We start from the raw sequence: 27,660 nt of genomic DNA on the forward strand, positions 1-27,660 counted from the left end.
CTTGTTCTGTTTTGTTTGGAGGTATCACTGTATAGCCCAGGCTAGCCTCAGATTTATAGTAATCTTACTCCTTCAGACTCCCAAGTGCTGAGATTATAAGTGTTGGCCACCTTGGCTAACTACCATCAATTTAAGAAAAAATCATTTCAAATCCTTATACATAATCTCTCCACACAACACATTTTCCTCTCTCCTGTTTAAAATACAAACAATCGGATGCCTTTACAATAGCCCCAAATTAACTTCTTCACAAGAAATAAAGTAAACTTCCATACAGTTTTAGGTATTCTAGTTCCACGCAGGAAAAAAAAATATGTTTTGTTGTTACTGTTTTTGAAGAACTATTCGGCCGCATCCATCAACATCAAAGTAGATTTGTGTTTTTTACATTTACTTATTTATTTTGTGTGAGTGAGTGGAGCATTAATTCTCTCCCACTGTGGGTCCTGGGAATCAAACTCACGTCATTGAGTTTGCTGGACAGCGTCTTCCACTGAGCCGTTTCCAATGCCCCTGGGGTAGCTTTTCTTTGGGAACACTCACACAAGCTCATTACTTCATTCAACACATTTACCGACTCTCCTTAAGTCCTGGTCATTTTAGAAGTTTCTTATAAAAGAGTGATTGGAAGAAACCTAGAAGAACTTCTAAACTTACACATGATTAATAATCACATAGCATATGTCATTACAAGTTGTGATAAATAGAAATAAGAAATTATAAGTTATTTTAACGCAGGGTTTTCCCTTCAAAGAGCTACAGAATGTCATCATATCTCTCATCGTACTTCAGACTTAGCCTTGAGGGGAATATTCCTGAAACATCTTACATGCAGGCACCGACCTTTTTCCTTCCTTTCAGTACACCGCAGCAGACAAGCTGCCTAAGTCAGAAGAACCTGTGAAAGTAACAACACTCTCAGCTTATTTTAGACCTTGTCCAAACTTTATTGTTAGGATACTGTTAAGACATTTAAGCATTTTCATCTTTGTGGTTCCTTTTACTTTTCTGAGTATTTTTTTCTCAAATAAGGATAAAATATAATCAGTTATGCAAATATATAAATAAATACTACTCCTCAGATAAGACCACAAACTTAAGTGAGGTTAAACTTTTGACTGGCCATCAATTCCAACTCAGCATTATTCCAAAATCACAGCTAATAAAATGGTCTAAAAGATTTCAAATTCAGCACTGCCAGTGACAGACAAGATAGCTGGCCCTCTCTCGCCCTTAGCCGCTGGAGCAGTCAGGAAAGCAGGCTCTGCTACTGGGCAGCACAGTAGAGCTGCCCCTGTTGACTGGGGTGCAGGAGACCCTCCTGAGAACGTGAGCATGGGAGATCTGGTCCTGCCCCTCATCTGCCATCCGGTGGTGTGAGCAAGGAAGAGATGCCCTCCACCCTTCACCCTTCCCTCCTGCCCTCGCTGCCTGTGGCAGGTGGGAGAGCTGGCTCTGATGTCCGAATAGTGGGAGAGCTGACCCTGCCCCTCACCAGCTGCAGCACTCCAGAGAGTGGCCCCACACCTCGCCTGGGCAACACTGTAGAGCTGGCCCTGATGCTGCAGGTGTGGGAGAGCCGACCCTGAGGGCAGGAAGACAGGAGAACTGGCCCTACCCCTTGCTCATCCCTGCTAGGGGTGAACCATCCAGAGCAGTGCAGCAGAGCTCACCCTGGTGGTGATGGGGTGGGGGTGGGGGGACTGGCCGGCTGGCCAACCCTGCAACTACCCAGGCCCAGGACCAGGGGGATGAGTTGAACCGCCCCAACATCCACCCCACCTGTGATCTGCTGGAGCATGTAAATGGACCTGACCAGCTGGCCCAAAGCTGCGGGATCTCCACAACACAGGGCAACAACAGGATACCCAGGAGGAGCCCCAGGGAGCTCCCAGCATTGATAGGGGAGCAGAAACTAGAGGCCTTGAACCAAACTAATGACTTCTTGCAGTGAACACTTGCAAGTAAAGATAAATGGATAAAAGGGTGTACTGTGTGGCTCACTGTGTCACACTACTGCTTCCATGACGAGATTTTTTCTTTTTTCTTAAATTGTATTTTATCTTATTTTGTGGGGAGGTTGCAAGTGCAGAGGGTGGAAAAGAAGGGACAGGAAATGAATGGGATCGAGATGCATGATGTAAGAGACACAAAGTATAAATAAAAAGAAAGTTTTTATTTAAAAAAAATTTTCAAGTTCAATATACAGAAGGCATTTTGTGCCTCTATGCTTAATACATTAAAGTCTATACTGAAAAGGTATATATGACACTCCCCAGTTAAAATGCCTTCCACTGTATTGGAATAGAAAGAGCTAGATAAAACGTATGACTCATATCGATGGGTTAGTGTCAAAGAATAAGTTGTAATAAGAATAAGCCAAGCTGTGGACACACAGAAAATCCAGACATGTCTGAGCATGTCTAGAACACAAGCACAATTCAACCACCACAGTTCTATTTATAAAAGAGACCAAGGACATTGCAGGAAAATTACTCATCTTCAGACAGAGACTTTCAAGGTACCAGTTAAACCCAGTGAACTATAAAGAGCTAGTGCCAGTGCAGAGGGGTGACTTTGGCTGTGTTAATAAGGTCAGCCATCATCAGAGAAGCTTCCTGCTTCAGCAAGTAGCAACAAACACAAGGCCCCCAGCCAGACTTGATGCAGAGAGGGAGAGACCTAGGAACACTCGCCATACCGGGATGTCTCCACTAAATCACTCCCCTCAGGGATCAGGGAGCCCAGCAGAAGAGAAGGAAGAAAGAGTATAAGAGCCGGAAGGGATGGTGGACACCAAGCACACAGGCCCTCTAAACTCAACAGGACCGACTGACGTATGAACTCATAGAGACTGTGGCAGCATGCACACGGCCTGCTGGAGGTTCCTTGTCTCACACTGGGCTTTTCCTTTTATTTTTTTTTAATTCTATCTTATTTTTATTTATATATTTTTCTCTCTTTTACCCTTTGTGAATATGTTGTGGCTTCCAGTTTAACGTCCTTATGGGATTCCTGAATATGAGAATGCGTGGTCTCTGCATCTCTACCTGTTTCCTGTGCCTTTTCTTGGGCTCTTTTCCTTCTCTTCATGTTTTGTTTTGTCCTATTCCAATGTTGTAGTGGGAATTTCCTCCACCCATGACCTTGGACTATCTGAGAGGCGGTGCTTCTTACCTGCTTATGTTGACTGCTTCAAAGGGAGGAAAAAGGGGGTCACACTCTCTTGGGTGGTGAAGATCCAACCAGGCAGTGGAAAGCAGCATGTGACCAGTCCCCAGCTTTCCAAGGACTCTGCGACTGATTTACCTTATCCTGCATCAGTGAGTCTGTTTCCCCCATAGAACCCCTGAATAAATTGATATATATAGACCAGACCACTGAGGCTCTCCTCACACAATGTGTTAGTTTTTGTTTTATCTTTTTGTATTTTCTTTTATCATTATGCTTTAGAAGCCTGTTTGTTGTTGGGTTTTTCTTCCTTCTTTTTCTTTTTTGTTTTTTGAGACAGGTTTCTCTGTGTAGCTTTGGAGCCTGTCCTAGAACTCACTTGGTAGCCCAGGCTGGCCTCAAACTCAGAGATCTCCTGCCTCTGCCTCATGAGTGCTGGGATTAAAGATGTGGAAAAAGCAGAGGGAGGGGAAAGCATAATCGGGATATATTACGTAGGAGAGAAAATCTGTTTCAATAAAAAACCAAAAAAGAAAACTGAAGGAATCATAATACATAAATAAACAAGATCATGTGAGAATAGGAAGCAGTCCTCAAATCACTGGTAAGAATTTCAGAAGCCAGAAAGATCTTGGAGTAGGGACAGAAGAGGTAATAACCGGGGAAACGCTGCCTTGTTTCTGTTAGCATCACCTAAGTTCAACCCTATTTGTATTCTGTACATGGTGTAACCAGGGAAACTGAGCTAGACATACACCTAACTGAAAATGACTATGAAGCCCACACTGGCTTTCTCATGCCAGTTCTTTCTTAGGTTTTGAGTTTGATTTTTGAAGCAGAATTTTTTTTCTGTGTGGATAAAAAGAACAGATAACCATTAAAGAAAGATTATTTCAAAATTCATCAGCTAGTATAAATCAGTAGCTTGAAACTAGTCAGAAGAAACAAAATAAAAGGAAAAGCAGGACCAGGACCACCCAGGGCTCTTAGAGACTCTGTCAAAAGGATTAACTAGAAAAAAGCATGGCAGAATTCACGGGGATAATGGATGACATTTATATTTTGATAGGATTTGGTATGTATACTAAATATTTGAATATATATTACATGTAAATTATATGTAAAAATATTGAATTTTGATAATGATATTAATTCTGAAGAATTAAGGAAAGGGTACCAACTTAGGCAAAAAAAAAAAAAAAATTGCACAGCAATTATATGAAAAACTTGAATGTAAGGGCAGGCACCAACCAGAAGGATGACATAGGAGAACTGCATGAGCCAAGGAACTTGGAGCTAGTTCTGAGGAGCATTTTGAACCCCAATTTTAAATACAAATTAAGATGTAGTCATGGGTAACTAAAGGATATAGAAACAGGTCGAGATGTGATGAAATGGGCTCAGTGAAATGTTAATGAGAGGATGTAGATGGGAGAGGTCTGGGGGTTCAAAGTTAAAAAAAAATTAAGTTTAGTTATATTTGAAAATTTTCAAAATAAGATATTGGGGAGGAAAATTAATTTCTTAATTCTGAGAAAGTTTGAAATCTAAAAGGACCAGAGTATGCTGTTTTGAGAGAATGGTCTATACTTCATTTAAAACCAAACTGAGAACCAGAATTATAGGTCAGAATGTCAGCAGAACTCACTAGAGCAGACCCTCAGACACCATACAGTTTGCGATGGTGGTTCTCTTACCTCCAGCTCAATCATACCCAGGTTCCCAGACGTTCTGTAGGTTACAGTCAGCCTGTAAGCAGACACAGCTAGTCAGTGTATAACTGTTCTTTGCCTCACTGTGCTCTCATATGTTCTTGGCTGACTGTCTTCTGCCCATACTCAGGTTTGGGATTCAGTAGACCAGTGAGGACCAATGGGGAAACACTCCTTTCTGTTCTAGCTCTGGGAAGCTCTAGTTGTGAGGGCAGCATTTCTGTTTTGGTTCCTGTTAGCTCATCAGGTCCCTGCAGTCACTTTCCAACTTGGGTGCTTGAAGCACAACCTACTACATAAATAGATGATGACTGATGTATTAGCATAACCCTAGGATAGGCATCAAAAGAAGAAGGCGGCTAGAAAGGGTCTGACTTAGAAAGCCTGAGACTGAGAAAAGAGTTGAGAGTTGAGACTGCTTCTAAAGACTCTGAAGTCAAGCCAAGTATTCATTCAACAAATATATTTGTCCCTACAAGGCAAATATTTATACAACAAATATGCTTGTCCTAGACATTATGCCAGACACTGGAAATATGGTGGTGAAAAGCACAAATATAGCCTCTGACCTTCCTTATGGAGCTTACAATGGAGTAAGTGTGTACACCATTGTACACACTAAATGGTGTAAGAACAGTGGTAAATGCACACTAAAAACCACACACTAAAAACCAAGCACAGACATATATAACAATTTATTAGATAACAATTGATTCTAAACATCATGGCAAACAGGGTTCTTGAAGAGAACTTTTAAGGAGGCCTGCTCTGGATGGGATGGATAGGAAAAACCACCCTAAAGAAGCACCACTTGAGCTGTGACCACGCTAAGGGAAGTACAGGGTGACGAGCCAGAGAAAACCAGTCAAGACAGAAGATGTGAACACAACACTTCTGAAACCGGGTGGCATTAAAGGGAGGGAACACACTGCTGTGACTAGTATAACCAGGGACGAATATCCCCAAGGGAGATTTTGGACAAGTACATGTGTCAGATCTGATGCAGCCCTGGCTAGGTGCTGTGGCTTTCAGATTTTTAAGTACAATGAAATTCATTAAAGGGTTTTAGGGAGTAAAATTAAGCTTCTGAGTGCCAGCTGGCCCAGAATTTGAATATCAAGCCTTCCACAAAACACATATACAAGAATATTAGCTCTCAGAGTCTGGCTTTTTTCTGTGTTGCTCATGCTCTGTTGCACATGTTTGCGGGAACTCAGGATGTATGTATTGAATGAACAGTCTATCTCCAAAGAAAATAGTTGTCCTCTATAAATGTAGAGTTAGCTAAGGCTTACACTTTCCTAGCTGCGCTTCCATGTATATATCTAGGTGGGGATTCAATGGCATCGGGCACTTTTGCTGCACAGCAAGGAAAAGTCTAACTTTCTCATATGTGAGTCAAGGGCCAGAAGGTTCTTAAACCAGAAGTCCACTTCTCTGGAGAGTCTTGAGAAGGGGAGAGAGCATGGAATAGTACAATCTCTGTAAGACTGTTAGGAGGCCTTGACAGATTGTGAAGGGCTGTATCACTAATTCTATACCACACTGGCAGGATATGGACGGAACCAACTTTAGGGGAAACAGTGGTTTGGTTCATGGTTTCCGAGGTTCTCAGTCCATCCCAGTGTGGATGGATGGTATGGCAGAGTTCATGAATTCATGACAAGAGTATGTTGGGAAGGGCTCTCACATCATGGAGGACAAAACACAGAGTAGGACCAGGAGTCAAACTAAAACCTCCTAGGAGCTCCCCTAGTGACAAACTTTCAGCAGCTCCTCCTAAAGGCTCCATGGTCTCCTACAATAGTGCCACCAGCTGAGAGGAATAAGTGTTCAAAGAGGGGGTGGGAGTGGAGATTTTAGAGTCATAATGTAACAGGAAAGCATTGGTAGACAGGCTAGAAGTTAAAGTTTCCAACGAAAGCTGGAAGCTCACTGGGTACAATCGGTAGCCACTTCCACAGAGAACTGGGCTTCAGTTCCCAAAACCCACATGGTGGCTCACAACTATCTGTAACACCAGTCTGGGAGGTCCAATCCCCTCTTCTAATGTCCATGGGCATTGGACACAGATGTGGTGCACATACATAGAGGCAAACCAAACACTCAGTCACATGAAATAAATAAAAGTTAGAAGTGGATCCCCTAGCACCAATGGACTGTGAGCTTGGGCTTTGGTGCTAGGATTCTGCAATTCATGCAAACTCCCTTCATGTGCTTTGTTCTCCAACAAGCTCTTCCCAAGTTGTTACACAGATACTTACTGGTAGCCCAGATACAGTTTCCCTAGTGATCCTAGGAAGAATAAAATGTCTTTCCCCAAAGTTCCAGCTTCGATGGGCTTGCCTTATTTATAGCAGGGTATCTTAAACTTTTTCACAAACTCTTTCCACCCAAGAAATTTGTTATGTGACCCCAGTTACACAGGTATATAAAATAACAATCCAGACTAAAAACTCTACTGATAATAAACAGTAAAGAAATTTATTTTAAAACAATTCTTTGGTACACACAAAATTTTACCATGACTAAAAATGAAAGCAGTTGTTTATTTTTACACAAAGAATTAAACCTTGTCTGAGTATTTGACATCACTGAGCCATCTCTCCAACCCCCACCAAAGAATTCTTTTCCCAAAGGATATACTACATGAACCCAACATTTAAACACTTATCAAAACACTTGGTCAGTATGGAGAACACTGTTTTGCATAAACACATGGTACAAATAGCAAAAGTGTCTTTAGGGCCATTTCAACAGTTGTTGGAAATTTTGTTCTAATCTCATGCCAAAATTCATTTAGTGACTGTTTATGAAAACCAAGCCAGCAACAGATATACCATTTGGGGTGGGGAGTTGAAACAGGGTTTCTCTGTGTAACAGCCCTGGCTATCCTAGAACTCACTCTGTGAGTTCAGGCTGGCCTCAAACTCACATAGATCTACCTGCCTCTGCCTCCAGAGTGCTGGGATTAAAGGTGTGCACCACCACTGCCTGGACAGATATACCAATTTTTAAAATTAGACACTCTAACACAATACAATCCAAAGATACTCCAATTTGGTACTTAGACAAAGAGGTTTGGAGGTAGGAAAATGTTAAAAGTCTGTTTCCTAGAATTATGTCATTGTGTTTCTAACAAAACAGAAAATGTACAGAAAAAACACTGCAATGTTTTCCTTCAGGTAGCATTCATTGGCATTGCATGGCATGATGGTATGTGCAGTGTACCATGTGCATGTTGTATGTTCACAACCTAGCTAAAGTGAAGTTGCAACAAGGGGCAGAGCTGCCATTATTATCATGGATTCATTTATGCTTCCAAGTTCAAACTAAATTATGGTTAATATGCATTGAGAAATCTTTCATTCTTTCTAAACTTTTTGCTACCCCCACAATCAACTATGAAACGCTGAGGCCATGACTCACAGGAGATGGAGGAGCAAGAGAAGGAGGAGGACTCCAGGGGCCAGCCACCCAGCTACACAGCAAGCCAGGGAATAAGAAGTAAAGAAAGGTATACAGAAATACAAAAGCCCAGAGGCAAGAGGAAGATGGGAAAATGTAAGCTAAGCAAAGCTGGCTAAAAACAAGTCAAGCTAAGGCCAGGCATTCATAAGTAAGAATAAGATTCCATGTGATTTATCTGGGAGCTGGGTGGCAGGCCCCTCAAAAGAGCAAAGAGTAAAAACAAACAACTACAGCACACCTGCTAACAATCAGCAAAGGGACAATGGCAGACACATACTACTTCCTGCCTCGGTCACTCTCAGAAGATGACTACCACAAAAAGGAAGGGCAGTGAGCCTTTCTGAGGCTCTCCTGCTCAGAATCCAAAGGGAAATCAAGTGTCCCCCCCAAAAGAAAAGTCAGACACATCGACTGCAAGCAACCCTCAAGACAGGAAAAGACTTTAACAAAGGATTTGTTTAGAAATTTTAGTTTATTTTACTATTTTATGCATCTCTGTGTTTTGCCTACATGTATGTCTGTGCACCACATGTGTGTCTGGTGCCCACAAAGGCCAGAAAAGGACATTGGATCCCCTAGAACTAGAGTTATAGATGGTTATGGGCCACCATGTGCATGCTGGGATCCTCTGGAAAAGCAGCCAGTGCTCTAAATGCTGAGCAATCTCCCCAATTCCCAAAGAAATACTTTGTTCAAAGAATACACTGCATGAGTTCAAACTTTCAAACTGTGGAACATCATATACACATATACACACTCAAGTTTTCCTGTTTTTGTAAGGCTTGGCTAGGTGAGAACCCCAAGAAATAAGTGCACAGGTGTCTACTGACGAGAAACTGCAGCTTTTTTTCTTTGGCGTTTTGTTTTGTTTTGTTTGTGTTGTGTTTGTGTTTTGTTTTGTTTTGTTTGTTTTGTTTTGTTTTGGAGACAGAGTTTCTCTGTGTAGCCCTGACTGTCCTGGAGCCCTCTATGTAGACCACGCTAGCCTCAAACTCACAGAGATCCGCCTGCCTCTGCCTCCCGAGTGCTGGGATTAAAGGTGTGTGCCACCACTGCCTAGGCAAGAAAACTATAGCATTTTATGGGAGTATTAACTTGACAATAAAATAAAGCTGGAAATACTGTTACAGAATATAAATGGCACTTATTTTGAACCTATATGCAATACCTGTAAAGTAGTAAGAATACTGGAACTTGAGGCTGGAGAGGCAGTTCATCAGTTAAGAGCACTGGCTGTTCTTCAGAGGACCAAAGTTTATTTCCAATACTACATGGTAGTTTACAACCATCTGTAACTACAATTCTGAGGGATCTAACACCCTCTCTAGCCTCCTTGTTCAACAGACACAAGTGGTGTACAGGCGTGCATGCAGACAAAGCACTCATACTCATAAAATATTTAAAAAAAAAAATTAAAGAAGAATTATTGGGGTGGGAGATGGCTCAGAGGTTAAGAGTGAATACTGTTCTTCCAGGGGACCTAAGTTCAGTTCCCAGCAACTCACAACTGCATTTAACTCCAGGTCCAGGACTCTTCTGGCTTCTGTGGACATCTGGACTCACATCCACAAACCTACACGTAGACACAAATATACAAATAATTTTTAAATGAAAGTAAATCTTTAAAAAGAAGTATTAGGCCTGGGGCCAGCAAGAAGGCTCAAGTCAAAGCGCTTTCCCCCAAGCCTAATGAACTGGGTCTCACCCCAGAACCCCACACGGCAGAAGAGAACCAAGCCAACAGGCTGTCCTGACCTCTAAAAAATGCACACAAAGCAGATAAACAGATAAATGTAAAAAGGTTTTAAATGAGCTATTAATCCTAGCACTTGGAAGGCTGAGGCAAAAGGCCTGTATGAGTCTAAGGCCAGCCTGGGCTACACATTTGAGTTCAAGACCAGCTTAAGCAAAATAGTAAGTCCTTGTTTTTTTTGTTTTGTTCTGTTTTGTTTTGTTTTTTAAAGAAAAGAAAAGAAAAGAAAAGAAAAGAAAAGAAAAGAAAAGGAAAAAGAAAAAAATTAGTTGCCGGGTGGCAGTGGCACATGCCTTTAATCCCAGCACTCAGGAGACAGAGCCAGGCAGATCTCTGTGAGTTCGAGGCCAGCCTGGTCTACAGAGCAAGATCCAGGACAGGCACCAAAACTAGATAGAGAAACCCTGTCTGGAAAAAAAAAAAAAAAAAGGAAAAGAAAAGAATAATTAGTGGTGTTTCAGACTAGTTATTTTCTTTTCACTTAAAAAAAATTTATTACACTGTTACTTTGGGGGGGGGTGTGCACGTCTATGTGTGTGTGTGTGTGTGTGTGTCTGTGTCTGTGTGTGTGTGTGTGTGCACACCCACACATGCATGTGTCATGGTGCAAAGATGGAGGTCACAGTACAACTTATAGAGTCAGTCTTTCCACCATTTGGGTTCCAAAGACCAAATTCAGGTGAGGCTATGGGGCAAGTGTTTTTACCCACTAGGCCATCTCACCTGCTCCCATTTATTTTCTTAATAAAAAATATATTCAATTTTGAACACATTATTTTGTACTTAATTAAAAGCTAAGAAATTCCTCTGAGTAAATACAACTGGCTCAAATATGAAACATTAAGAAATGCTGTTCTTGGTGTGATGTTAATAAGATAATAAGATAGAACTTGAGGGGTTGGGGATTTAGCTCAGTGGTAGAGTGCTTGCCTAGTAAGCGCAAGGCCCTGGGTTTGGTCCTCAGCTCTGAAAAAAAAAAAAAGATAGAACTTGAAACAAAATTCTACAATGAAAAATCCTTCTTGAACAAAGATGAAGAGGGGAAAAAGCCATATACATGGATGTAGCAGACATGCAGTCAAACTGCAATCATTATAGAAAAACATAACAGAAAGTGTACTACTACCCCGAGCTTGTAAAGAAAATCCTAGGGAAACGAACAAAGTGAGCCTCTTTTGTAGATGTTTTTGAGACAGTGTTTTTCTGTGTAACAGCCCTCACTGTCTTGGAACTCACTCTGTAGACCAGGCTGGCCTCAAACTCACAAAGATCGGCCTGGCTCTGTCTCCTGAGTACTGGGATTAAAAGCATGCACCACCATTGCCCAGCCCAGAGAGAGCTTCTTCTTAACAAATGTACCACTTGACTTAAGGAAGGGTCATCTGGGAAGAGCACTCTTTGGTTGAGATAATGCTTGGCCTCAGATTGGCCTTTAGATATGTCTGCTGGGCATTTTACTGATTGATAGTTAACATGAGAGGGTTAACATGGTGGATGATGCCACCCTGGGCAGGTGATCTTGGTTATAAGAAGGCAGGCTAAGCAAACCATGAGGAGAAAGGCAGTGAATGGAACTCCTCTAGGGCTCTGCTTCAGTTTCTGCCTTTAGGTTCCTGCCTTGACTTGCCAGAATGACAGACTTAGAAGCTGTAAATAGAAATAAATCTTCTCCTCTTCAAGTTGCTTTCTGGTTATGATGTTTTGTCACAGCAATAGAAATCTATCAAAATAGCTAGTAAGATTCACAAAATAGGTGGCAAGAACAACATATTTTTGGAAGAATATCATGTAAATATATCTGGGTATAGCAAAAATCAGCTCCACAAAGGCAGAGAGTTTAAGACTAAGCAACCATTACTGTTTGTCACTGTTGTGTGTCCAAAGGCAACTATAGTGCCTGGCACATTATAGTCATTCGGTAAGTTTTGTTCAAATAAGAGTGACACACAGAAATTGCTTCATCCAGTAATCATTGTGTCAACTTTGTTATGGATCCCACACTGGGCTGCAGGTGGTTGGCTTCCGGCTGTCAATACTGCTTCAGCCCTGATTTCCAGGAATGTGTACCACCACACCAAATACTTCAACTATCTATAACTGATAGTTTAGGAGATGTTTAGTGATTTCAAAGAAAATCAACCGACCAAACACCAGATTCACATGAATGTGAACTGTGTGCATATGACTTTATATACCAACATTTATTTACCAACGATCTGAAATCTAATATATTTATTCACACAGTAAGGCATGTAAGTTTCCAGGCCTGAAAGAGAAACAACATTCCTATCTACCATCCATATTTGGTAGAACTGTGCTGATACAACCAAACCTCCACCTGAGTTATTTGTGGGATACAAAATTCCTAGAAGTTTTTCCTAGAAACAATCCCTAAGACAAGGATTGTAGAAAAATAAAGATAGCCAGTGCAGGGAGAATTGTTAAGCCAACTACTCCAAGAGACATGAAGAAGCTATAACATTATTCTTGCAAAGAGAGTGAAGATCTTGGAAATTCTTTAAACTTCTATTGCCCAGCTCACTGGGTGAAGGCCCATCACCTGGGGAGCATGAATTTCCATAGCCTGCCTATGTTATGTGGAGAAAGTGGATTCTGGTAACACAAAGGTAGCACCCCAATAAATATGTAGCTGCTGGCTGTCTTAGTTAGGGTTCCTATTGCTGTGATGAAACACCATGACCAAGACAACTGGGGAGGAAAGGGTTTACTTCATACTCTTCTAGGTGACAGTCCATCACTGAGGGAAGTCAAGGCAAGTCCTCAAACAGAGCAGGAACCTGGAAGCAGGAGCTGATGCAGAGGCCATGGAGGGGGTCCTGCTTACTGGCTTGCTCCCCATGGCTTGGTAAGCCTGCGTTCTTATAGAAAACAAGACCACTAGCCCAAGGATGGCATCACCACAATGGACTAGGTCTTTCTACATCAATCATTAATTAAGAAAATGCTCAACAGACTGACCTATGGCATAATCTTATGAAGGCATTGTTTTAATCAAGGTTTCCTCCTCTCGCGATTATAGTTTGTGTCAATCTGACATAAATCTAGCCAGCACACTGGCCTACAAAGCCAAACCAACATGTAGAAATAGTAAGAATATCTGCAAAGATAAGGGTTAAACACTTGGTTGAGAGGAGTAATGATAATTGTCATGTCATTATGTCAGGAAAAGATGCCTTACAGCAAAATGAGAAAACCTGAGAACAAAATACAATTGTTAATTTATTTTTGCCCCAGGATAAACAGCTTGTACTTAAGGAGACTATTGTATGATAGGTACTACTGTGGGCACACAGTGAATGATGCTTGCTGAAGGAATGAATACATGACATAGGACTGAGCTGTCCAAAAACAGACAGACCAGAACAGCCACAGCAGCCCCCGCAAGCTCTGCAAATATAGGACATTTTATTTCTTAAGAGTTCACTATGGTGAACTAGCTTTGATGCAGGACTTTTCTCTGTGAGAGACAGTCACAGACTGCATTTTTTGCCATAAAGAACCAAGAATAAAAATAATAACTTAACCTTAACAGTTTTAACATGCAACTATATAGCCAATTAAAATGTAAAGCAGAAAAGCATCTTAAAATTAAAGAGCAGAGGCATCATTTTCTTGTTGTCTGCTGAATCCTTCACATTCTTAGACAAACAGCATCTCAAGACTAAGGTGTCCATACTGATTCCACATCCTATTACAATCCTGCAACTAAATTGTGCTGCTTTCAGAAATCTTTCTTAGGCCAGTTCGATATGTTCCAGTGGAGGAGAATTCACAATTCTGATGGTATCTATTTCTCTACAAATTAAGTTGGAGACCTAGGATATAATATATTCTTTGTTTTCCAAAAAGGATCAATCCCTGGCTTATTAAAGTTGATAATGAGTCCTTTAAAAAAGGCAGAAATCAATTCCATGCAGCATATTTAGTTAAGCAACCTCATTAAGACCAAAGACAACTCTATTTTTGTTAGTTTAATAAAGATCATATGTCAATTAAAATATGCTGTTTTTCTTTTAATGAAGATGGTTTATATCGATTGATAAACTTTTGGATTCTGAATGTACTAGATGTGGAACTTATTGAGATTGATCAAGAATTGCTTAATTTTAATCTCAAAATTAAATTTGACTTTAGGCTGTGAATATCACCCAATTTTGATTAAGATAATAATATACTAACCTTAAGCAGTTGCCGTTTATCAAGAAGCCAGAAAGGTGTATTTATATAGTCAAGAAATGGAAAGACTCAAAATTCTATCATAAATGAGTGACAGCATTTGTATATTCCATCCTCCCCAAGTTACCTATGCATACAGTTAACAATATCACATTTGATGACATTACAGTAACCATCACTTTCCTGAACATTCCTGAATCATCACTAGAGATTAATGAGATTGCACTCTTTAACGTATTTCATTATGCTTCAATTTCAGCTTTGATTCCTTCTCCTCCAAACGAAAGCTTTCTCCACTTGATTCCACAAGTTTTTTTGGTTTTTTTGTTTTTTTGTTTTTTTGTTTTTTTTGTTGTTGTTGTTTTTGTTTTTCAAGACAGGGTTTCTCTGTAGCTTTCAAGCCTGTCGTGGACTGCTCTGTAGACCAGGCTGGCCTCGAACTCACAGAGATCCACCTGCCTCTGCTTCCCGAGTGCTGGGATTAGAGGCGTGTGCCACCACCACCCGGCGATTCCACAAGTTTTAAGTACACTTGGTTGAATAAGTAGTAAATGATCAGATAAGAAGAAATACTGTAAGTAACTCAAAGTATAGTTATCACCTAGAATAAGTCAATGTTAAAGTTTTCTATTTTTTTCCTAGGGAAGAATCATATTAAAAATAACATTCTTCAAACTAAAAAATTACAATCAATCAATCATTTATCTTAAGGGAAGCCAGCACATTAGTCCTTCAGTGTGGTGGTATTATGTTCCCCAAAATATTGTGCACCCTAATAAATTTATCTGGGGTCAGAGAACAGACAGCCACTAGATACAGAGCTAAAAAATGGTGGCTAGAAAATGGGTCAGAGCAAGCCATAGCAGAAGCTGGGCAGTGGTGGTACACACATTTAATCCCAGCACTTGGGAGGCAGAGCTAGGCGATCTCTGTGTGTTCAAGGATACAGCCATCATGGAGACACACGCCTTTAATCCCAGGGAGTGATGGCAGAAAGTAGAAAGATTATATAAGTCGTGAAGACCAGAAACTAGCAGCATTTGGCTGGTTAAGCTTTTAGGCTTTGAAGCAGCAGTTCATCTGAGAGCCATTGGGATGAGGACACAGCTTACAGTCTGAGGAAACAAGACCAGCTGAGGAACTGGCAAGGTGAGGAAATTGTGGCTTGTTCTGCTTCTCTGATCTTCCAGCATTTACCCCAATACTTGGCTTCCAGTTTATTTTATTAATAAGAACTTCTAACAATTCTGCTACACTTCAGGTTCCTGCTTCGTCAGGAATGCCAGACATTCTACAGAACACATAGAAAACTGACTGAGAGACTCTAGACCTGTGGGCTGAAGACAGATGCCCCAACTTTACAAAAGAACTTTGGATGACTGTCCAGGCTGCCTGCTGTCTCTGTCTACTCTCGCAAGACTCTTGAAAGTTGCTTGCGTCCTTCTATTTCTCAGGTAATATTATATCCTTCTGAGGTCTTTGATGTAGTTGAAGACTAGATGGTTATAATTACCTTAGTTATAATAAGAGATAAGTGAGATATAAAACCTTAGATTCACAAATATAAGATAGATAGGATATCTTCTTTAATTTTGCCAAATACAAATAGACTAGATTGTAACTGTAATTCTTGTTAGATAACTGTTTTGTTATATGTAATTTTACTATGTGAAATTTAAAACCTTCCTTTTTGGAAAAAAAAGAAAAGGGGAAGTGCTGTGGCTATTGCTCTGTATAAATAAAATGCTGACTGGCCAGTAGCCAGACAGGAAGTATAGGCGGGACAAGCAGAGAATTCTGGGAACAGGAAGGCTGAGTCAGAGAAATGCTGCCAGCCGCCGCCATGAGAAGCAACATGTTAAGATACCAGTAAGCCATGAGCTACGTGGCAACTTATAGATTAATAGAAATGGGTTAATTTAAGATATAAGAACGGAGCCGGGCAGTGGTAGCTCACACCTTTAATCCCAGCACTCGGAAGGCAGAGGCAGGCGTATCTCTGTGAGTTCGAGGCCAGCCTGGGCTACCAAGTGAGTTCCAGGAAAGGCACAAAGCTACACAGGGAAACCCTGTCTCGAAAAACAAAAACAAACAAACAAACAAAAAAAGATATAAGAACAGTTAGCAAGAAAGCCTGCCACGGCCATACAGTTTGTAAGCAGTATAAGTCTCTGTGTGTTTACTCAGTTGGGTCTGAGCAGCTGCAGGACTGGCGGGTGAGAGAGATTTGTCCTGACCATGGGTCAGGCAGGACTGGAGAAAACTCCAGCTACACCAATGTACCCCCCAAAGAAATACTATCTGATAGCTCAGTTGAAGACTATAGAACTGTGCATGTAACTCTCCCACTTTTTAGAAAAGTAGGTTTGGAGACAGGAAAATCATCTAAAGAGGATTGAAATATCTTCCTATGCACATCAAGGTAGTTGAGGTCTTTCAGTGATCTGATCAACTTGACTCAAGACTTTTCTAGGACAGTGAGTTCATCTGTACCAGCGTCTTGATATATACAGCTTACTTCAAGTCCTCTTTTATTCATCAGCCCAATTATTTATAACTCTCCCCAGATTGTGGGAATTCCTTCCTCCAGTTTCCGTCTCAAGATTAGCAAATGGCAGGGGAGTAGACAGTTTGGGAGTAGAGGAGCCTGCCACCAGGCCTAATGACCTGAGTTTCACACTCAACCCCACAGGATGGATGGAAAGAATCAACTTGCAAGTTGTCCTTTGGTCACACTTCTTGCTCTATGTGCATGTACACACACACACACACACACACACACACACACACACACACAGGGAGAGAGAGAGATTATGATTGATAAATGATAGATAGATGATAGATAGCTAGATAGATAGAGAGAGAGAGAGAAAGAGAGAGAGAGAGAATGAATTTAAACTTTTCAAGAAAAAAATTAGTAAATGGTATTGACTCTTTACTTCATATGGCCAATAGTGGTCTGGGAAAGGAGAAATTAAAAGCAATCATTCTTTGAACAAATCAAAACACAAAGTTACTAAAATTACAAAACAAAAGACTGCAGCCAAGATAGTGTCCACATCAAAGTCTTATGGAGCCTATTGGAAGTAAATCTTAAACTTAATAAAAAGAAACATATTACAAATTAAAACAAAGTTGCTAATGCCAGCTTTCTTCTTTCAGAGATAAGGAAACTAGGCCCAAGATTAAAATGTAATCAGCAAAGTTTCGTTCTTCAAAATGACAGTCAAATTACTCAATAAATGTTATGGCTACAGCTACTGTTAGGTGGCCTCAAGGGTTAGCTCTGACTGGACTGTAAAATCTAAACAAAGGTTGACCGAGACTTACTGGATGAGAAACTCAGAATACTAACTCATTGAGAGGGTGTGACGAGCTGTCTGTTGAATTGTGTCACCTGGGTCTCCTTTTCTGTACAGAAAAGCCTAAGATTCTTGAGTGCCACATAGATTTTTGAAGCAATGTACTAATTCCACATACCACTTCTTATACAGTAAAGGATTTAGAGACAGACATTGAATACTTACTATAATTTCTACAGCTCCCACTAATTCCTATAATTACTTCTAAGAAAACATTATAATAGTGATGGGAATAAGCATAGCTTATGCAGTGTGGTATTTAGTTACCATAGTCACTCTGGCTTCATATATTAAAAGTTTATCTGATTTCATTTATAGGTTCAAGATAAAACTGCATGGCTTTAATAATCCACATTGAGATTATCTTCTGCATTTCAGGTTAGCAATCCCATTAAAGAATACATGCTATAATTCCATTTCCTGAATTTCTTCTTCCACTTCTAATTCTTTCTTAAGCATCTGGATGCTAGTATTTCTTCCCTGAACCCATCAAGTGCAAGATAAGGAGTGAATATTGAGGATCAAAATAATACACTGTTTAGGGCTGGTTTTCCCATTAGTTTATTTCCTTTAACTACTTGAATGCCTCTGGGCATAATTAAAAGACTCTTACTTTCCCTACATTGTGTGTAAAGTGTGTTACATGATTGAGTTGATTAACAGTTGATAGTTCTCTCTTAGAGCACTTTCAGCTCCCAGAGATGACTTTCAAATGGGAATCTCTCACTCAGAGGTGCCTCTCACCACTGAGAGCTCTGTGGGGTGCTGGAGAAGCAGAGGACAGTGGGAAATGGACTGCTTATGAGCAAGAACGCAAAGTGGGTCTCTCTGCCTTGCATGTCTCAAGCACTCCAATACCATACTGACTGTGACTTTGGTGGAGTGGAGTGTTGTTTGTTGAAATAATGAATAGTAGATGGCATCATTAAAGTAGAAAGTTTTAATTTGTGATTCTCTGGGGCTGTGTGAGATGAAACACTCTTACTTATCCCTGAAAATGAAGCCAAATTGCTTCTGAAATTTCTTCTGAGAAAGATCATCTAAAGCATTTATTGATATAGCCTGTGAAATAAGACATTTAATGAATGTGTTTTTAACAAAGAATACTATTTTCATGAGGACTGTTCTCCTTTCTAAAGCATGTTCTTATCTGTGTAGGGTTCTACCTTTAAAAAAAGATGATGTTGAGCTACAGGAGGAAGCTTCAGCTTGCCTGGGAAACTCGGAAACTAAAACAGTTAAAATACCAGTTATTTTTAAGACAATCATTAACGCCACAATAATAGTGTTACTAATCTTTAGACAGCAATCTAGTGAAACAAGCTAAATAGTATTAGTGTTTGGTAAGAAGAACTAGTTTAACTTTGGAAACTCTGGGAAAAGAGAGTCCCCTAAACTGACTACTACTAACATAGCAGAGCTACCTACTAGGAGAGAAAGCATTTTCAAAACTCTCAAACATTTTAAAAGCAAACTTTCATTACAAACTAGTATGCTAACTACACATCAAAACTAACGCAGTATTTATTAGGATCTATACTCATTCACTTTCTATAACGTGTCTACTGAACTTCAGGTATTGCTCTAAATCCTGATCAGCAAGTGTTCTAGTCTTTCCTTTTGTTGTTGTGACAAAACACTTTGATCAAAAGTAATTTAGGAGAGGAAAGAGTTTAAATGACCTATACTTCCAGGTTGCAATGCATCATTGAGGTAAGTCATGGTGAGAATCCAGAGATAAGAGCCAAAGAGACACGCTGCTTCTAATTAACTCTGCTCTGTGGCTCATAGTTAGTTAGCTCTCTTATGCAGCTTAGGAACACCTGACAAGAAGTGGCACTACCCACAGTGGGCTGGGCTCTCCTACATCAATCAAGACAATCCCTCACAGACCAACTTGATAGAGGCGACTGCTCAATGGAGAAGTTTTTCCGGTGATTATAGGCTGTGGCAACTCAACAGTTAATGCTAACTAGGACAGTAAAGTGGAAAAGATTGGGACAGAAAATAAACCTGCAACAAAATTAAAGATGTCAGACATCAACTATGTAGAAATAAAACAGTAACAGATAGAAACTGAAAGGGTAGGGGCTCAAGGAAGTATGACATTATTCTCTCTGAAGTTGTGATTGGGCTGAGACCCAAGTGAAAAGATAGACATTCCTGAGTAATTTAGGAAATAGGAAACTCAAGTTATGAATACCTGATCTGTAACCAGCCAACACATAGGAACAGAAATAACACACACACACACACACACATAAATAAATAAATAAATAAATAAATAAATAAATAAATAAATAGCAACAACAACAAACATTTGAGGGGCCCAGAGCAAGAATACAAGCAGAGGGCCACATACTACATATTTAAAAATCCCACATTTCAAACAAACTAGTTAAAGGTGTTCCATCCTCCTACCTTAATAACATTCTCTTCCGTAGAAAATGGTAGTCTGAGCAAAGCTATCCTCTCTCTAACCTGTCCCCTTCCCCTGGGTTCAAACTATACCACAAGAGACTTTACACATCTCCAGATGTGGGAACCCCAACTTGTTCATCCAAGCTCATTCAGACACATTCTTCTTCAGCCACTTATCAACCTAAGCCAGACTCCACTTTCAAGGGTAAGCCAGTCAGCAGTTACGCTATCCTGTGATAACAGACTCTCCTAATCATCAGGACCCAGTGTCTGTGACAAATAACTGTTTTCCCCAATTTCACACCCCAAGGAAGGAAAATATGAAACTAATAATTATTTCAGGATTAACTAATGTTATGTATCAGTCACTCTTCTAATTTTTCATAACCCATTAAGGTTGGTATTAGGTAGACATATTAAGGTTGAGAGTTTAATTTATTCAAGATATGTGGCAGAACTGGAATAAGAGATTATATTAGAATTTTAAAATCTGTGCTTTTAAGATAAAAGACATACATGTTAACAGCAATTAATTAGCACTTTTCTTCAAAACACAGGCAAACTAAAAATGTTCCAGAGAAAGTAAAATTACCATAAAACCAAAATAGTTTTTACCTAACAATACTTTAACATTAGATTTAAGTACATGATGTTCATCTCAGTAATATTTATCACTAGAAAAAGCAGATAACTGAATAACAATCCATCAATATCCTTCCTTATCAATTCTCACCCTTCTCAGTTCCAAATACCTTCTGTTGTCAAATATTAGTTTAAGATGTGTTACACCCATTTATATTGTGGAATATTTGTGTAATGTAATGATTCAAAGATGTGTTGGATTCTTTTATGTTGCATTTGTTGAACTCTGTAAAGCTGTGTTACTTTGCCTGCCTAAAACCCCTGATTGGTCTAAAAAAGAGCAGAACAGCCAATAGCTATGCAGGAGAGGGATAGGCAGAGCTGCCATGCAGGGAGAATAAATAGGAGAAGAAATACAGGCTCTAAAAAGGAGCGAGGATGGAAAAAGTTGGAGAAGAAGATGCCAGGGGCCAGCTACCTAGCCACGCAGCCAGTCATGGAGTAAGACAGAAAGGTACATAGAATAAAAAAAGTATAAAGCCAACAGGCAAAAAGTAGTTAAAGAAAAATGAGATGTCAGAAAAGCTGGTTAGAAACAAACTAAGCTAAGGCCAGGTATTCATAAGTATGAATAAGGAGCTAGGTGGCAGGCCCCTAAAGTGTAAAAAAATAAAAATAAAAATAAAAATAAAGCCTACCTTCTCTTTTCTCGAAATCATGAATCAGATCAGATTCTCACTAGATACATCATTACCTATGAGAGAGCAGATTCAAATATTTCACTCTTGAATCCCAACCCATATCCACCCAGCTAGCCCAGAAAAGTTTCATTACAGGCATTTATCAGTTGCATGGTGAACCACCACTCTATTCAAGCTTAGGCATTTATATTACATCTACAGGCAGATACAGATGTCCAACAGGTCCCAAACCCAGTAAAATTTAGTATTCAGAAGACCTCAGAAGTATTGTCACAATGATACTGAAGGTCAAGACCTTGGGTAAAATTATCCAGAAAATGTGTACATCAGGAAGAAATTTATTCTTTGTCATCCACTTAACAAATTGTCATTGTTACTAGACTTAGAAAATGAGAATGGTTAACTCACAATACCTTCTTGCTTGTCAAATACAACAATCTACTTGCAACCCCAAGCATGGCTAACTTACTTTCACTTGCATTAACTTAGTTGGCTACTCTTTCATTGGAAAGCTTCCCTGTAGTTAAACTGGGACCTCTACCCCTTCTTCCAACCATTTCGGTCTCCATTACTAAAGTCAGGACTTGGCAGTCTCAGGAGTTCATCATTGAGCACTAAAGCTAACTCCAGTGTTCCTGCTGGTAAATAACTAAAATTCAACACCTATCTTAAACTAGAAATTGTGTTGGCATACAACGCGGATAATACTATCCATCTTGGGGTGTTCTAACTTGTGAGGCTCGAACTTGAATTGCAAAGCTATTGATGAGCACTCTATGAAACATACAGCACTAGCATTAAGGCAGGAAAGGAAGAATTATGGGAACATAAAGGAAAGGAGCTCCTCACTCAGAAGTTTAAGCTCATCACCAAGTTAGAGAAAATCAAGAATTCCAGTACAACTAACAATTGCTATGAAGACTGCCAACATCCCTTTATATAAAGATTGAACTACCAGTGGGTCTTGCTTAAGGTTCAAGCCTCTATGCCCTTCAAGTAAGGCCTTAATCCTTTCCTAGATATCTTCTGGGAATCTCACAAAACGAGTATTAATTGTTTCCAGAGAAGTTATCCTAACTCAAGCAACCCTGGAGCCTGGAGTTTTACAATATCAATCGTAATCTTGTTAGGTATTCTTCAGGAACCATCCTACGATCTCACTTAACAAGCCATCAAAGACAATGCCTTCAAAGGCCAGCGAAATCCTGTACATAAACATTGTGAGGACAATGAAGCATGACTCTTCTTCCAGCTTTGCTTCATACTGGCTCCTCTTAGGCTTCTTTTCCTTGGTGTGTCTATGGGTCCAGCTTTGCACGATGGGAAGTCTCTCAGACTCTTCGGGCTGCTGCGGGCGACCGCCTCGGTAACTTGACAAAGTTAAACCATTTTAACTACTTTATGACTTGTGTGAAAGTTTATCTGTCTTACACCACAATGCTAACTTCTATCAATGAGCACTCCTGTTTCATGGTGTTACTCAGGTTACGCGCACTAACTACTTTCCTCCGAATCCCTCACAGGCTCAGGGGTTAGCTCCAAGTCACAGACACAAGGCTGCAAATGCCACACCGCGGAAACTCTGCAAATCGTAAACGCTTCTTCAACAGCTCACGAGGGAAACTGAACATCAAGAGGCACCAAAAGAGCACGACACAAACAACCACCCTGCCTGTCTGCGGACGGCCCAGAGCAGAGGAGGGGGAGGCACGACACGGCTCGGAGGGGGGGAAAAAAGCAATAAGCTACAGCGTTTATCTTTCCCGCTGCCTCTTGCGGGACCAACCGAATCGCCTTCTGCCTTCTTCCGCGCCAGTTCCGTTCGCGCATCTTCATGACGTCACCGCGCCAGGTATCGCGGTACCACCCTGCCGCTGCGGCCCTTTCACAAAAGTCTCGCGAAACTTGTTCCCCGGGCCCGCGGCTCGGCTCTCGCCCGCTTCCACTCCTCCCCTACCCGGGCTTCTCTCTCTGTCTCTCCCGCGTCACAAAATTCCCTGCTCCGGCTCCTCAAGCCTCGCCTCCTTCCTCCCAGTTCCGACTTCAAACCGGAACTGGAAGTCTGGTGGGCGGGGCCCGACGACGGAAAGCGCTGAGGCGCCGAAGCCGGGACTCGGCTGTGGCCCCGGTCGGTCCCGCGCCACGGAGCGCCCGGCGGCGGGGCGGCGCGGCTCGGGGCTGAAGGGCGGCGCGCGGGCGGGTGGGCGGGCGCGGCCCCCCGGGCGCCGCGGGGGATCATGTCGACAGCCTCCGCCGCCTCGTCCTCCTCCTCGTCTTCGGCCAGTGAGATGATCGAAGCGCCCTCGCAGGTCCTCAACTTCGAAGAGATCGACTACAAGGAGATCGAGGTGGAAGAGGTGAGCGAGGCCCGGCCCTGCAGCCCCGCGCCGCCTCGGACCGGGGGGCGGGAGGCGGCTGCCGGGCGGGCTTCACGGTTGACTTGGAGTCCGTGACTCTCCACCTGATTCCAGATGTGGTCCACCGTTCGATTATCCGCAAATAGCTCGAGCAAAGTTTGACGGCTGCGGAGTCTCGGTTCGCTGGTCGTGGTGTTAAAGGGCCAAGGGAGAGTGTGTGTGTCTGTCTGTCTGTCTGTCTGTCTTCTAGCGTGGTGTGATACGAAAGGATGCTCGGGACAGGCTGGTAAAGAGATCCGCCTCACTGGTGCTTTCCCTGGTCCCGGCTTCTTTCTCTGGTACCATAGAGTAGTTCTGAGCTAATGTAGATTAATTCCATTCTTCAGTGACCTGAGTCTGCCATGAAAAGGTGTTTGAAATGTGGCACATTCCGAAGGGGCAAGTGATGACGACGGTGACAGTCAGAATATAACACTACACCAGAAGTCACTGTTGGAAAAACCGAGTAAATAAACCTTCAGTTGGAATTTCAGGACAAACATTTCAGAGTGTCTTCAATACATCACCTTTTTTCAGATCCATAGTGGGGGTCAGTTAGTTCTAAGACTCTTCATTTTTACAAAAGAAAAACCCTGTGTGTGTGTGTGTGTGTGTGTGTGTGTGTGTACTTAAAATGCAGCTCGGAACTCGTTAAAATTTTGGTTAGAAATGCTTTCATGCAGTTACTATGAGTTTATCCTGTTTTTAAGCACTTTGTGTTTTCTGTACCTCGGTGTGGGGTTTATTGAAGTCTAGACTCTGAGTTGTCTTTAAATTTTTTTAATTATTGTAGTAAGAGTTAAGAGTTGCAAGCTAATTAACACTCAACCCATACATTTTTACCTTAGATGATTATTAAGTCGTATCTTTTTATCACAAAAAGTAACTTTAGAGACCACTGCGATCATTGAGAACATGACTGTCTTACAAGTGTGGTAAGAAGAGGGAGGTTTAAGGCAGGAGGGTTCAGGGGGTGGGATAGACCACTGTGCGACTTGGTTTCCCTCTGTTAGTTTCCTTAGCTGTAAGATGGGAGTAATTGCTGCTTTATCAGTGTGACAAATCCAGTTGAGCAGCGTATGCAAAAAAGCCGACGTAGTGTCTGACATATGGTTAGGAAATAAAGTTCAGGAGAGAAAGGGTGGCCTGCTTTAAGGTCACATGCTAAAAGAAGGCCTGTTTTTTTAAGAGGAAAACATTTATATGTGAGGTATGTCCCCCCTCTTTGAAGCTAAGATAAATTCCTTTTTGCAGAAGCTGGTAGTTGATCCAGCTTTCATGGATAACGTTCTTTTTTAAGACTAAAATTTCAGTGAGTCATTATACAAGAATTGCAGTTTTTAAATAAGCGTTTACATGTACTCTGGCGAGTTGCTGTGCTTGGAGACTACAAATTGTTATATAATAATAACTTGTACTTGATGGTCTACCACTTGTTTCCATAAACTTCCTCTGTTTGGTTCTTTTTTATACACTACTCTTTAAAGCTTTCACACTCTTGCTTCATTGAGGCCTGCAAGTTGCTAAGGGAGACCATAATCAGTTGACTGCTCTCAACCCAAAGCTGGTCCACTTTTGAAATTTGTTTCATTTTAGTGCCTAGTTTATTTTCATATTCTTGATTTAATTCAGGCCTTTCTGATGTCAAAACCTTTACATACTTTCCATTATAGTCTTCATTTGAGCATATTAAACAGTGTTGTATAGTCAGTGGTGCACACTAGCACTCTAGCTATTTTTCAACTTACATTCCACCTCTAGTTTAAATCATAAATAGAAAAACAGAAGATGACCCAACACAAAAACAATTCTACATTGCTTTCAGTGTTTTATATGGACAAGTATATCACCTTTTAAATTAAGAAAATGGTGGCTCAGGGTGTAAATCAGGAATAGAATTCTTGCCCACCATGCTTGAGGCTTTGGCTTCATTTCCAGCACACAAAAAGTGAGTTAAGAGAACCATATTACTTATTTCTCAATAACAATATAATGGAATCGGCATTATACAAAGATAATTAGAAGCTGTGGTTAAAAAAAGCAATCTAGCTACAGAGCAGATGTGGAATCATTTAATAGATACACATTTCCAAGACAGCAGATGCTTTCCATCCCTGCATTCTTAGTATTGTGGCTCTTCACCATCAAAATTTAACTCTGCTGTCAAATTTATCAGTTCTCTGCCTTGGAAATCTACATGGGTACTTAACTCTTTTAAAAGTCATTCAGTTTTTAACCTTCTTGTACTTGAGTGGAAAAAATTAGAACTATAAATGGCACTGAGGGTGGGATGGTTAAAAAAACAATGTGGTTTGGTGAAAAATGTATTAAGCTGAGTATGTAGGAAATTAGGTGCTGTATGGATTGTGTCAGAATATATTTAGGCAGGTCATTCATTTTGGAGACCTGTGATTTCTCTCTTGAATTGACAGATAGGAGAAGATCATTAGATGTCTATTCTAATTGTAAAATAAAAAACCTGTATCTTCCTGTTCTCCACAGTAAATTTAGACATTCTCAGACAGTAGTCATAATCTCCTAGGAAATGGGGTTGGGTAGACAGAGCCCATTTTATAGATACTGACTAGTGATCATAGAGTTTGGTTTGCCAAAAGCAACATCAGTGGTAGAACTGGGTGTTTGAACTTTCTCACTCATGAGTCCCTTGTTCTTTCCTCTCGATTTACAATGTCACTGCAGTACTCCGTAAAGGAACCTTATTCTAGAACTGAAGATACAAAATACTCATTTCCTTCATAGGAGTTGGTCCTCCTCATCTAACATTTTCTTCTCTGTACAGTATGCTAAGGCTCAGTGGAAGAATTCTAGGATTAATTACATTTTCAGAATCAAGATGTCACAGTTGTAGATGTGGTATAGCTCAAGCATATAAGCCATAACTTGACAGTTGAATGACTCTCAGCAGCTCCAGTAAGTGGAGACAGGATTGAAACTAGATGCCAAATAAAACCACTTTTGTTGGTTCAAAAATATCACTAGTGAATAATTGTCTTTGCTCTTGTTCCTCTGCCTTGCATGCTCTTCCTCCAAAGCATCAAATGACTGGTTCCTTCTCACCACTCAGGTCCTACCACAAATGTTCCTTCTCTAGAGAAGCTTTCCCTAATCAACTTGACTTTGTTATATTTCTATTGTCCTTTGTGTCACTTACCTGTAATTGAATTGTACATCCCTCTGAGACAGATGTGAAGTGTTTTATTTACATTTCTAATCCTAGTGCACAGCACCTTAAGGTGTTCATTTGTTAGCCATTTGTTGAGCCAGTAAACAAAATTATCACAGCAAAATTATGAGCATTACATGTACATCTGGTTTTCTTACATGTGGTAAATCAAGGGTTAATTTACATAATTTACCTAAGCCAGCATTTACACAAGAAATGAGATCTGGCTCTTCCCAGTCTTGATTCCCTTCTACCCCATTATACTTAGCAAATACTTAGATTTAGCAGGGGTAAAAGATACTATGAAGAGCCAGGTGCTATGAGTGAGTCAGTCATTAAGGTGGACTTTAACTTAAGTACATAGATTGCATTTATAGGGGATACTTTGTAAAAGAGTCCCAGAATGTTGACCACAACCAAGGATATTGGACATGTACAATCACTCTTTTTATGTGTGTGCTTGTATTTTATTGAAGAGGCATAAAAAAGGTTTTGTTTTTAAAGATAAAATATTCTAGGATGAGACTATGTAGAAAGAACGTTAGCAGTGACTATAAACTATTAGGCAACTGATTCTAGAGGAAAGCCTAAAATTATAGGGCCTGAATAAACTGAGTCTGTGGGTTTGTAAGTGGCTAGTTACAGATATCCAAAAATAATCAGTAAGTTCCTCTATGTGAAACTGGTGGCCACTGATCTCAATAGAAATC

At 40.7% G+C, this 27,660-nt stretch overlaps 1 protein-coding gene across 2 annotated transcripts in view; it reads left to right on the forward strand.

Annotated features, from left to right (window-relative positions):
* Nucleotides 1–23,272: 23,272 nt before the first annotated feature.
* Nucleotides 23,273–27,660, forward strand: part of Map3k7 (mitogen-activated protein kinase kinase kinase 7) — a 60,603-nt gene continuing 56,215 nt past the window's right edge. The window contains exon 1 of one of the 2 annotated variants that reach the window (XM_036177758.1): nucleotides 23,273–23,727. In XM_036177758.1, the coding sequence (XP_036033651.1) occupies nucleotides 23,608–23,727 (120 nt within the window). In that variant the 5' untranslated portion in view covers nucleotides 23,273–23,607. The remainder of the gene's footprint in view (nucleotides 23,728–27,660) is intronic. The other variant, XM_036177759.1, reaches the window with a different exon arrangement.

The sequence above is a fragment of the Onychomys torridus genome, chromosome 2 (genome assembly GCF_903995425.1).
Source record: "Onychomys torridus chromosome 2, mOncTor1.1, whole genome shotgun sequence".
NCBI classification, from domain to species: Eukaryota; Metazoa; Chordata; class Mammalia; order Rodentia; family Cricetidae; genus Onychomys; species Onychomys torridus.